The following is a 13,709-nucleotide window of genomic DNA, read 5'->3' on the forward strand; positions in this document are numbered from 1 at the left end:
TCAAGCAATCCTCCCCAAATATTTCAGCTCACGCGTTTCGTATCAATGTGATTCGAGAATTACTTAGGGAAAGAGATAGTAGGCTAATAAATATAAATAGAGAAGCGAATACTGCCAGGCATGAGCTTGCAAGGTTAGGCAGGGTTCAAGGTAGAACGGAGATGTGGTTTGGCGAATCTCCCCCGGAGATCACTGATGTGATTGTAAAAGACTGTAATTCTGTGTTTGGTTAATAAAATTCTCTTTCCCCCGCAAAAAAAAGAATGAAAGTTGCGTACATATCTGAGGATCACTCACGTAAATTGGCATAATTTTCTGAGTTACCTACAGAGAATTTTGCCCAGATTCGTGACAGCAAAGAAATCTGTTTCTGCGCAGTAATCCAAATCTAGTATGAACCTTGGTATCAACGACTTTACTTGGCACAACAAAACACTAAACTAAGATAAGGAGAGGTTGCTACAGTAGTAAACAACTTCCAAGACACAAAATAAAAACAAAGTACTGTAGTAAAAACATGGGTTGTCTCCCATAAGCGCTTTTCTTTAACGCCTTACAGCTAGGCGCAGAAAGTGTGCATCAAGTATTATCAAGAGATGGAGAATCGTTATCATAAGCTCCCCCATCTGTAGTGGTACTAAGGGCTTTGTCAATTTTAGGCCTATAATAATATTTTTTTGGTTTAGGCACTTTAGAGACATACATAAACTTTTGCTCCTTACCCACATAAGCTTTCTCCTTATATTTAAGAGAAGAAAAGGTTGATCCCAAGGTTCCCATAGCCTTTTCAAGTTCGCCGATCCTATCGGTTTGATTATCATGGACAACACAAGTTCCTAGGACACTAATTCTTTCATCAATTCCTCCTAAGGATTTATCAAGTTCATCAGTTTTATCAAGTAACATTTCCAATTTAGTTTCAACACTTGGAAAAATTTTCTCTATGGTTTCCAAATTTTTCATAACATCTTCAAGAGAGATTTCAATTTTAACTTTATCAATAGGGGGTATTCCAAATAGACTCTCAATAATGCAGCTAGCTTCTAATGCAGGAGTACTTAGGAAGTTACCTCCTGCGAGACAATCAAGAACATACCTATTCCAGCTAGAGATACCAACATAAAAATTCCTGAGTAAAATAGTGGTGGAGTGTTTCTTAGTGCACCTATTATGGGCGTTACTAATTCTATACCAAGCATCTCTTAAGCATTCTCCCCCTTGTTGCTTAAACGAACGAACTTCAACTTCAGGATTACTCATTTTAGCAATAGTAAATAAAGCAGACTAGATAAAGTAAATGCAAGCAACTAATTTTTTTGTGTTTTGATTTAGTGCAGCAAACAAAGTAGTAAATAAAACTAAGCAAGACAAAAACAAAGTAAAGAGATTGCGATGTGGAGACTCCCCTTGCAGCGTGTCTTGATCTCCCCGGCAACGGCGCCAGAAATTTAGCTTGACACGCGTACAGCACGCGACCGTTGGGAACCCCAAGTGGAAGCTGTGATGCGTACAGCTGTAAGTTTCCCTCAGTTAGAAACCAAGGTTTATCGAACCAGTAGGAGTCAAGAAGCACGTTGAAGGTTGATGGCGGCGAGATGTAGTGCGGCGCAACACCAGGGATTCCGGCGCCAACGTGGAACCTGCACAACACAAACCAAGTACTTTGCCCCAACGAAACAGCGAGGTTGTCAATCTCACCGGCTTGCTGTAACAAAGGATTAGATGTATAGTGTAGATGATGATTGTTTGCAGAGAACAGTAGAACAAGTATTGCAGTAGATTGTATTTCAGTAAAGAGAATTGGACCGGGGTCCACAGTTCACTAGAGGTGTCTCTCCCATAAGATAAATAGCATGTTGGGTGAACAAATTACAGTTGGGCAATTGACAAATAAAGAGGGCATGACCATGCACATACATATTATGATGAGTATAGTGAGATTTAATTGGGCATTACGACAAAGTACATAGACCGCTATCCAGCATGCATCTATGCCTAAAAAGTCCACCTGCAGGTTATCATCCGAACCCCCTCCAGTATTAAGTTGCTAACAACAGACAATTGCATTAAGTATTGCGCGTAATGTAATCAATAACTACATCCTCGGACATAGCATCAATGTTTTATCCCTAGTGGCAACAGCACATCCATAATCTTAGAGGTTTCTCTCACTCCCCCAGATTCACGGAGACATGAACCCACTATCGAGCATAAATACTCCCTCTTGGAGTTACTAGCATCAACTTGGCCAGAGCATCTACTAATAACGGAGAGCATGCAAGATCATAAACAACACATAGATATAAATTGATAATCAACATAACATGGTATTCTCTATTCATCGGATCCCAACAAACACAACATATAGAATTACAGATAGATGATCTTGATCATGTTCGGCAGCTCACAAGACCCGACAATTAAGCACAATGAGGAGAAGACAACCATCTAGCTACTGCTATGGACCCATAGTCCAGGGGTAGACTACTCACTCATCACTCCGGAGGCGACCATGGCGGTGTAGAGTCCTCCGGGAGATGATTCCCCTCTCCGGCAGGGTGCCGGAGGCGATCTCCTGAATCCCCCGAGATGGGATTGGCGGCGGCGGCGTCTCTGGAAGGTTTTCCGTATCGTGGCTCTTGCACCGGGGGTTTCGCGACGAAGGCTATTTGTAGGCGGAAGGGTAGGTCAGGGGGCGTCGCGAGGGGCCCAGGAGACAGGCTGGCGCGGCCAAGGGTGGGGCCGCGCCGCCTGCCCTCCTGGCCACCTCGTGGCCCCACTTCGTTGACTCTTCGGTCTTCTGGAAGCTTCGTGGCAAAATAGGACCCTGGGCGTTGATTTCGTCCAATTCCGAGAATATTTCCTTACTAGGATTTCTGAAACCAAAAACAGCAGAAAACAGCAACTGGCACTTCGGCATCTTATTAATAGGTTAGTTCCAGAAAATGCATAAATATGATGTAAAGTATGCATAAAACATGTAGATATCATCAATAATGTGGCATGGAACATAAGAAATTATCGATACGTCGGAGACATATCACCGCTCTCCTCCATGGTCGCCGAGCGGAAGGACAACTCAACGATCGCGGCATTGATGGGCTCCTCATGAGAGCGCGCGGGACTCGAGGAGGACACGCTTCTCCAAGGTGGTGGGGACGCGAAGAGGGTCTGTGTCGGCGTCTTCGCCGTCCCAACATCCCCACTCGTCCTCGCCGCAGGGATCGCAGGATACCTCTCCATGGCGGCCTCAGAGATTTGGCCCACGTCGTTACCGGACGGCGGGCGGGGTGGGGGCATGGCTATGAATGTGCACCCCTGCCCAGGCCCCCGGCGAGCTCATTTTGTAGGGCGGCGGTCTAGGTGGGGTGCGGGGCACGAACGGAAGGACGCGGCCATTTACCACATGGGCTGCCTCTAAATCTCCGGGACGACGGTCCCCACGAAAATGCAGGTCTACGTTAGAGCCGCTGCCACCTGTGTACAAAGGGAGGTATTTTCGTGTTCACGGGTCACCGCATCCGAACCAAAATAGAGATGATCTTATAGCACCCTTTTGGATCTAGTCTACCATGTACTGTACGTACGGGACGACGTGGATCGGCGTCGCAGCAGCACCAGCAACTACGGCACGTAAGCATAGTTGTCACGGTTCATTTATAGCTACGTTGTGTGTCCCAACATGGTTCCAAATCTAGCCGGGGCATGTGTTATGATCTCACGGGCTCTGCATATGCTCCCTGAAGCCAAGAAGCGCTAGCAAAGATCCTGAAAGGTCCATTTGATAGGCTGAGTCAATTTCTTGCGTAACTATGCAATGGGGAAATTTCCTACGTGTCACACATAGGGCACGGGTCAGATTCGGTTCATCGTTTGGTCGTCTATGTTGCATAAGTGATACACAAGTGTTAGTTTGTTTAGTTGCCTTGAAAAAGTATTCCATTTGTGATCAGCAACAACACATGCGCTTGGTTGCTATTTTGGGCACCTAGCTTGTGCTTCTCCTCACCACATTTAAATATGGTGACTTTACCATCACATAATGGCACACAACAACATAAAGACGATCATAACCACAACAAACAGTTATATACACATGAAACATAGTACTTAGTACCTAATCTTAGTGGTAAGACGTCTACTTAAACCTGGGGGCACACTATCCAGATTCAAAAGCAATGTTCAACATCATGTAGATGCCAGCATTACATGCACATATGCACAAACGCAAGTGTTTAACAGCCTCCCAAGGCCAGCACAAACATACACAAAAGCAGAGACACAGAACAAGCAAACAACTTTAACAGCGAGGATCACCATAAGGGCCCTAGGGATGCTTCCTGCAACTCAAGATGCTCGAGCAGGAACTGTCCTTCCTGTAGGCGTCGACCTCGAAGCAGTCGTCCTTAGGGGTGAAGACGATCTTTTCGTCCACCTTAAGGTCAGCCTTACTAGCGAACTTGCTCTAGGACTTGATGAAGCCGACGCGCTCGGCCCTCCACTGGAGCTGCACCCTGTGCTCGCAGCGCTCTCCCATGTACAAGGTCACCTTCACCAGAGGGCCATTGTTCTTCAGCTTGTACTTCCTGATCAGGAGCTGCTCCATGTAGGGCATCATGGCGAGGGCACGGAGGTCTTGGCTCTCCAGCTGCACGTAGAACACAGGCAGCCGCTGCCTAGGACCAGTCTGTTTGATAATATTTTCAAGAAAATATTATCCTAGCTGCTGATCTAACAACATTTATGTTTCCTGCAAGTCACACTATTCAGATCTTCCATTAACCAATATAAGCCAGGTACTTTCATTTTCACATATCCATTGTGCGTAAACAACCAGCACCATTTAATAATTAGTCTTCAGCAAAGCAATGCAAAGCTGGTGCATCAACAATTCAACATAAATTCATGATGAGCTATTCTAACATAAATTTACACAAACACAACTTGAAATCATTCTCGTTGGTTCAAATGCCCTCTCTATATTTTTACACAGAGTTATAATTTCTATTTGATATTTCTTAATGTCTTTCCACCTATGCAATCTAATATGTCTCCTTAGAATATACAGTGACACAAATACCCCATTTTAAACAGGAGGTTCTAATATATCACAGAGTAGATAAAATGATACACAACTCAAAACATATAATTTGTATTAAATTATTAATACTTACAGAAATTAGACTTCAACAAAGGAAGTCATAGTTGGCAACTGAATGCTTGCTTCAAAAATTTCCATGAAGTGGAGTTTGTTGGGATGCATGTAAGACATGAGAAACCTGACACAAGTAGATGCTTTGAGAAAGTTCTTATGATAGAAGTAACCTTATTGAACTGCACAACATGTTCCCCACGATCTGTGCTTATTTTACGGCAAATGGACACAAATTTGTTGATCAGATTGTACCTGATTGTAAAAGTGTATATTCACTGGTAAGCATTGTATCATGTGCTTACATAATTTGCATCTAGTCCTGACTTGCTTAAAGAGTCACTAGGAAGTTGCAGCGCGGCGAGACGCCGCGCCCGTGAGGTAAATTTGGGCAACTAATGAAAAAGGATGTAATATTTTTCATAAATAAAAGATGGGACAAATGATGGAGTGTTTATATCTGATGCATTTAAAAGTATTTCTCGGATAAAAGAGGCGACATATAGCACGGTAATTTTTCTGTAGACAGTAATTTTTGCATGGTAAATGGTTATTTTAAGTACATACAATGAACGATCCAGCTATTTGTTTCCAGAGTAAGACAATAGTATGTTTTTAAATAAAGAGGTGACATACAATCTAGCTTTTTTCAAATTACGGGTAAAAGTTAGGTAGGTCAACACCGCTTTGTACCAAAAACAAAATAACCGCTGGAAACTTTAAAAATATGAAATAGCAATTTTATTGGATAAGAAAGATGATGAATGATCCAACAATTTAATATGTTTCCCAGTTAAAAGAATGGATAAATTGTTGAGCAATTTCTTAAAGTAGGCAACATCATTTTTGTCGCAGCAACCGGGACAGATAAAAGGCAGCAACCGGGCCACATAAAAGAACAACATATGATCTAGCATGTCTTTCGCAAATTACCTCTAAAGGTAAGGTTGACCAACAATAATTTTACTGAAAATAATGGACCGACTAAACACACTTCACTGGCACGGTTCATCGCGGATATAGTATGGATAGAAAACACCGGATGATTGTAGGACGATGGAAAGAAGAAGGTAGTACACCAGTAGCACTGCACAATAGTTGTAGTATCCGGAGCCAGGATAATACACACCGGCTAAAGATGTAACGTACGAAGGAGCAAGTTTTTTCTTAGAGATATCAGAAGAAAAATATATTATTTTCATCGACTAAAAGAGGCGTCATATGGAAGAAAATATAAATCCTTATCGCCTCGATAAATGGTTAAAGCGAAAAATCACTTCGGAAATTAAATATTTCCGTCGCCCGTTAAATGGTTAACCCAACAAATCACTTCAGAAATTGAATATTTCTATCGATGATTTTTTGCAAAAAATCATTCCAAATCTGTAGAAAATAACTATTGTTTTTCTAAAATGATCTGAACGAAAATGTAAAAAATAGCTGATCAGAGAGTTGTTCATGGCACAAAGCGATGTGAAAAAAGAGAACCATCTTTACGGGGAACCGGTTAGAGGAACTAACCCTCAAGGATAAAAGGGAAAGCAAACAAAGAAGTAGCAACCAAGTAAAATCAGCATACGTGTCACCACTTGAATGGAGGAAAGCCTGCTACAGTCCTCAAAACGTTGTGGTGAGAGCAAACAAGGTTAGCTTTTATATATAGTATATATATATATGGAATAAAAAAGAAGAACTGAAGTAACCTGAAAGTGTAAAATATTGATGTATATTGGTGTGCCAGGACTCCTGGACTATATCGCCACAATAAAATTTCTGCTACTCTAGCAATCAATACAGTTCTGCTATATAGTGAAAAATGTAATATTTATGTCACAATTCGAGATATACAGCTCACATAAAAATATATATTTTAGAGCAAAACTAATTTACTTCAACAACTACGACCTATGTTAGAAGAGGTCTACTATGGAGGCGAAGAAAAACATGCACGAATGCTTTGCTAGTTTGATATAACTTTTATTACAGATTCTTCTTATGATTTTGACACACAAAATCCCCGATGGCATCATTGCTGGCCTCGAAGCTTTCCGTTCTATTTCCGAAGTCACCATCGGCGACGGGAGCTCGATGGCCTTCTGGTATGACCTTTGGTTTGGGGACACGACCGCGCCTTTCGCAGACCGCCAAGACCAACCTCCATGCCCTTGTTGCTATAACGAGATTAGTTTGGTGGCCCTACGCCACGATCTCCCGGATACTCGTTCTGGCCGCCTCACTAACAAAAACTCTCGAACAAAAGTTTGGAAGAGCGCCGCTCCTCTCCAGTGCAAGATTTTTCTGCTGGCTTGCCACGAAGGAGCTCCTCCCCACAAACGAGCGGCGGTTCAGACACCACCTCAGCTCCACTGCTGCCTGTCTCTCATGTTCTCAAGATGAAGATACATATTACCTTCTGCTGCTATGTCCAGAAGCCCGCGAAGTTTGGAGTTACTTCTGCCAGGCCTTCGACGTCAGGGGGCCCTCCATCCTCACCAACCTGTGGACCTCAATGGCGTTGTTGAGGACATTACCTTAGTCTCCCGTAGATGCGTTTGAGGATATTAGGCTTTGGACCCACCGGTGTACTACCCCTTCTTTCTCCTCTTCCCTAAATAATTGGTGTAATAGCTTTGACCCACCTTGACCCCCCCCCCCCCCCCTCCTTCTCTTTATCCCTCTAAAAATTGTATGTTTGATGTTATTAAGTTGTTCAGGTTGGCGTAAGCCCCGCCGTAGCCAGGGTAAAAAAACAGAGCAGATGCTAACAGATAGTAGTGAAACTGCGAACATAGTTCTTCCGATTCGGAGTCAGAGAGGATAGTGCCCGAATATAAATGAGGGGTCAAGGCCTAACTGTCACGAGAAACTAAGGGTTACGAGATTTGTATTCTTGTTTCTTACGTATATCAAAGGCTTACTTTCTAGACATAACGAAAGAACAGTAAATAGAAATCACCATACTTGTTCATTCTTCATTAGCGAGATAGCCATCTCTAGCGTATTCTTTGGCAGGTTATAACTCGAAATATTGTCTATAATGGTGTTGTTGAACAAGATTCAAAGAGTAAACCATTTGACATATACGTTATTGGCATGTCGATGAGTACGCTTACACGAACATTTAATCATTGATAGACCATTAGTTATAGGGTCATCTACTATGTCTGTATATTACGCACACCGCAACAAGAAACATTAACCCACGTGATCGTCTAACCAATTGGGTACGCTGGTAGTTTTTTTTTATCAAACGTCAGAACATTACAAACTTAGTTTCAGAAAATGATGCTATCTAGATCAGTGTGTATGTAAGGTGAATAAGATAAGATGAGTCATTGCCAATATCAAGCTTTCATGTGAGACATATGATGCGTGCGTGTTACTTGTTAGATCTATCTTAACACATACAAAATTACAAATTAGTTCCACACAAGCCATGTCAATTTGGTTAACATGTAGAATATTACAAACTTAGTTCCAGAAAATGACGATATCAAGATCAGTGTGTGACATGTAAAGTTAATAAGATGAGTCATTGCTAATCATCAAACTTTCATGTGAGATACATGATACGTGCAAGAGCAAAGTAACTTTAAGGATCAATTCAAAAAACTACATTTGTATTTAGTGCTACCAAACACAACATAGAGAAATGATCAGTTAGATAAGCATCCAAGCACTTTTAAAGAAAGCAAATCCAAAGATAAAATTAAACCATCACAGAGCAGCTATAAATAGGCCCACAACATGAAGATCCTCCTCCACCATCTATCCTTCACACACCTAGAGCAAAAACATCAAAGCCAAGCAAGCAATAATCAACACAAAATCTATCATGAAGATCTTCCTCATCCTTGCCCTCCTTGGCGTGGTGGCGACCATGGCCAATGCCAATGTACAGCTTGATCCTAGAGGCCAAGATCAGCCATTTCCGCAACCACAACAACCATTCCCACAACCACAACAACCGTTTCCACAACCTCAACAACCGTTTCCGCAACCTCAACAACCGTTCCCGCAACCCCAACAATGGTTCCCGCAACCAGAACAATCATTTGCGCAACCAGAACAACCATTTCCACAACCCCAACAACCGTTCCCGCAACCCCAACAACCGTTCCCACAGCCAGAACAACCATTTCCGCAACAAGAACAATTGTTTCCGCACGGACAACAATATCCCAAGCAGCAACAACCATGGCTGCAGCAACAACTCCAGCTAATTCTGCAACAACAATTGAACCAGTGCCAAGAGTTCCTCGTGCAGCAGTGCAAACCATTGGCGATAGTTCCGTTCCTCCGGTCGTGGATCTTGCAACAGAGCAGCTGCCAGGTGATGCGACAACAATGTTGCCAGCAGCTGGCGCAGATGCCCAAGAACCTTCGGTACCCAGCCATACATAGCATCGTGCATGCCATCATCGTGCAGCAGCAGCAACAACAACAACCCTTCCAGCCTCAGCCACAACAAGTGGGCCAGGGTTTCATCCCACCTCAGCAGCTAGCTCAGTTCCAGGCGATGAGGACGTATGCGTTGCAAACCTTGCCGGCGATGTGCAATGTGCAGGTCCCGCTGTACTATTCCACCGCCCCATTCGACATCATCGGTGGCTTTTGAGAAGACTACAAGAGCTCTAGTACTACATAGTTGGATCATCGTTATTTCGTCAATGAACCAATCGATGTAACGGTGACAAATAAAGTGGCATGCACTAAAATGTGTGACACCCGGCCACTACTAGTCCAAACTTGGGAATAAAAGACAAACATTGTTCTTGTCTGCATAATATTGCTTGTCCATGTTTCCATTTACTGCTATATTTAGATGTTCAATCAAAGCCACAATCTTATGCATGAAAAATAATCATTAGGTTGAGTTGAGGTACCATTAAAGTAAGAAGTACGCAAATTAACTTTTTAATGGTGAGGCTCATGAGTTGCAACGGTCATGAATATCTGCATTTGCTTCTAAATAGAATATACTGAGGCAAAGCTTCACCGAGATGCTCAAATATAAATATCTAAAATTATGTTTAATGGTGGGATCAGAGCAACTTAATTCATTAGAGTACATCAGCAACAACTAAAGCTTTCAGAGGCTGAGATAGATCAGTACCGGAAGGTAATTGACCTTGGGTTAATGTCGCAATGTGTCCACCCATAAGCCAAAATGTTAGTGATTGATACACTGATCCGATTGATGCAGACTAACAGTATAATTTCGGCAAGTGTAGGTATAGATGTCGTGGGCCTGTGGCCAGTCAAGACTCTAAACAAACCCAATCGAATCAGCCTAAGGACATAGATCCAGATACGACAAATGTAAAGGGCGGAGAGGGGAAGATTGAAAGAACAATCCACGGATACCACTAGCTAAAGATCAACCTTCGTAAGGGAAATTTGGACCACTACAAATTAAAACGACATGTGGCAGCACGTGCGGCCCCGCGTTCGCGCCCCACGTGCGTACTCGCCCCGCGCGCACCATGATTAGTACTCCCGCGTGGACCATGCACACGAATATAGTTGTGCATAACACACGAGTGCAATTGCGTACAACACACGAGTATAGTTGAACACACACGCAAGTAGAAGTACAGTCACGAGTAGGTATAGTCGCGCACACGAGCAGGTACAGTCGTGCACATGAGCAAGTACATGTACAGAAGTACAGTGGCGCACACAAGCATGTACAGTCGCGCACATGAGCCAATACAGTTACCGAGTAAAGGGAAAAACTGCACCAAATACAGTAAAAACAGAAGTACATATCAGTTGAAACACGAGTATAGTTAGGTACACATCACAAGTATAATCATATCAGCATTGGAAGTACGCAAAAAAAAATCTCGAAACCTATCAACATGGGATCTAGTTTTGAAGATCTCGACGCGAGGATCTGAAAAGTGGAAACGGTTCGTAATTTGGACGTACGGTTCTCAAGATGTTTCATTTTGAAAAAACGAATATAGAAAAAATGATTTCCGTCTTCTCTCTCCTCGCTCATCCTCACGTTGCTTCCCTTTGCGACACGTGGCGAGCAGGGAGACCACTTCCCATGAATTTTCTGGCACCGCAGCGCGCCACTTATCACGTGCGGAGTGAGGTACTTTCCCTTTGCGAAGATCTGCCATTTTCTAACAATTTCGATAATCCACGGGAACAACAAGAACCTTAACCCATCTCCAACGCCCCCGCATTGGGGCGTTAGGTTAGGTGTTTGTCGGTGTCCGTTACGTCCAAAAACGAGGCCCAACAGCCGACCACATATGGTACCGCTGTAGGATAACGTTGCATAGAAAACAAAAAATTTCCTACCGCGAACACGCAATCCAAGCCAAGATGCAATCTAGAAGACGGTAGCAACGAGGGGTTTATCGAGTCTCACCCTTGAAGAGATTCCAAAGCCTATAAGAGTAGGCTCTTATTGCTGCGGTAGACGATCACTTGCCGCTTGCAAAAGCGCGTAGAAGATCTTGATCACGGTGCCACAATCGGGCAGCACCTCCGTACTCGGTCACACGTTCGGTGTTGATGAAGACGACGTCCTTCTCCCCGTTCCAGCGGGCAGCGGAAGTAGTAGCTCCTCCTTGAATCCGGCAGCACGACGGCGTGGTGGCGGTGGTGGTGGAGATCTCCGGCGGAGCTTCGCTAAGCATATGCGGGAGAGGTGGAGGAGGAGAAGTAGCTAGGGTTTGGGGAGAGAGGGGGTTGGGCGCCGGCCCTCTAAGGGGTGCGGCCAAGGCTGAGGCTTGTAGTGGTCAGCCCCCTCTCCTATGCCCCTCATTATATAGGTGGAAGCCCCAAGAGTTCTAGTCCAAGTCTTTGAATAAGACCCCAACACTAAAACCTCCCATATGTGGGAAACCTACTCAAGGAGGGAGTCCTACCCAAGGTGGGACTCCCACCTTTCCTTGAGGTGGGTTGGCCGGCCACCCTAGGGGAGTCCACCTTGGACTCCTCCCCTTTAGGGTTGGCTGGCCATGCAAGGTGGAGTCCCTCCGGGACTCTACTTTCCATGGTGATTTCTTCCGGACTTTTCTAGAACCTTCTAGAACCTGCCATAAATGCACCGGATCATTTCCAAACTTGGAATATGACTTCCTATATATGAATCTTATTCTCCGGACCATTCCGGAACTCCTCGTGATGTCCGGGATCTCATCCGGGACTCCAAACAAATATTCGAACTCCATTCCATATTCAAGTTCTACCATTTCAACATCAAACCTTAAGTGTGTCACCCTACGGTTCGCGAACTATGCGGACATGGTTGAGTACTCACTCCGACCAATAACCAATAGCGGGATTTGGAGATCCATAATGGCTCCCACATATTCAACGATGACTTCAGTGATCGAATGAACCATTCACATACGATACCAATTCCCTTTGTCACGCGATATTTTACTTGTCCGAGGTTTGATCTTCGGTATCACTCTATACCTTGTTCAACCTCGTCTCCTGACAAGTACTCTTTACTCGTACCGTGGTATGTGGTCTCTTATGAACTTATTCATATGCTTGCAAGACATTAGACGATATTCCACCGAGAGGGCCCAGAGTATATCTATTCGTCATCGGGATGGACAAATCCCACTGTTGATCCATATGCCTCAACTCATACTTTCCGGATACTTAATCCCACCTTTATAACCACCCATTTACGCAGTGGCGTTTGGTGTAATCAAAGTACCTTTCCGGTATAAGTGATTTATATGATCTCATGGTCATAAGGACTAGGTAACTATGTATCGAAAGCTTATAGCAAATAACTTAATGACGAGATCTTATGCTACGCTTAAATGGGTGTGTCCATTACATCATTCATACAATGATATAACCTCGTTATTAATAACATCCAATGTTCATGATTATGAAACTAATCATCCATTAATCAACAAGCTAGTTAAGAGGCATACTAGGGACTTCTTTGTTGTCTACATATCACACATGTACTAATGTTTCGGTTAATACAATTATAGCATGATATATAAACATTTATCATAAACATAAAGATATAAATAATAACCACTTTTATTATTGCCTCTAGGGCATATCTCCTTCAGTCTCCCACTTGCACTAGAGTCAATAATCTAGTTTACATTTGTAAAGATATAACACCTTGGCCTTCTGGTGTTTTATCATGTATTGCTCACGGGAGAGGTTTTAGTCAACGGATCTGACACGCTCAGAAACGTATGTATTTTGTAATTCATTTGCGTCTCAACGCATCACTCATTTTCAAATGAGTCGGCATTAAATATGTTTGGTCTTCTGGTGGAACCTTAATTCCGCGGTTTGAAATATGTCACTAATATTGTCACACACAATATAGCTTCAAAGTTCTGACTCTGTCGGAACTACACCAAGTTCTCAAAGAACCTCTTGACTTAACATCCTTTGTCGTTGTCAAAACAATGACATACTCTACCTTCTTTTGTAGAATCCGTCACAATATTTAGAACTCTTCTGAATCTAGCATAGACAACTTCTAGCTTATTGTGCTACCTTTTAAACAACACTTAGCCTAATTTGAGATTTGTATTTTATTTTT

General features: G+C 43.2%; 1 protein-coding gene across 1 annotated transcript; it reads left to right on the forward strand.

Annotated features, from left to right (window-relative positions):
* The first annotated feature begins 8,921 nt into the window (after positions 1-8,921).
* LOC127343018 (gamma-gliadin B-like) lies at positions 8,922-9,939 on the forward strand. The gene has a single exon (XM_051369096.2). The coding sequence runs from the start codon at positions 8,988-8,990 to the stop codon at positions 9,768-9,770; it is 783 nt and encodes a 260-aa protein (XP_051225056.1). The 5' UTR covers positions 8,922-8,987; the 3' UTR covers positions 9,771-9,939.
* The last annotated feature ends 3,770 nt before the right edge of the window (positions 9,940-13,709 follow it).

The sequence above is a fragment of the Lolium perenne genome, chromosome 3, assembly GCF_019359855.2.
Source record: "Lolium perenne isolate Kyuss_39 chromosome 3, Kyuss_2.0, whole genome shotgun sequence".
In the NCBI taxonomy this organism is placed as follows: domain Eukaryota; kingdom Viridiplantae; phylum Streptophyta; class Magnoliopsida; order Poales; family Poaceae; genus Lolium; species Lolium perenne.

Bases quoted from the DNA above. Each gene is read 5' to 3' on its own strand.
- LOC127343018 (XM_051369096.2), top strand. From the start codon at position 8,988: ATGAAGATCTTCCTCATCCTTGCCCTCCTTGGCGTGGTGGCGACCATG.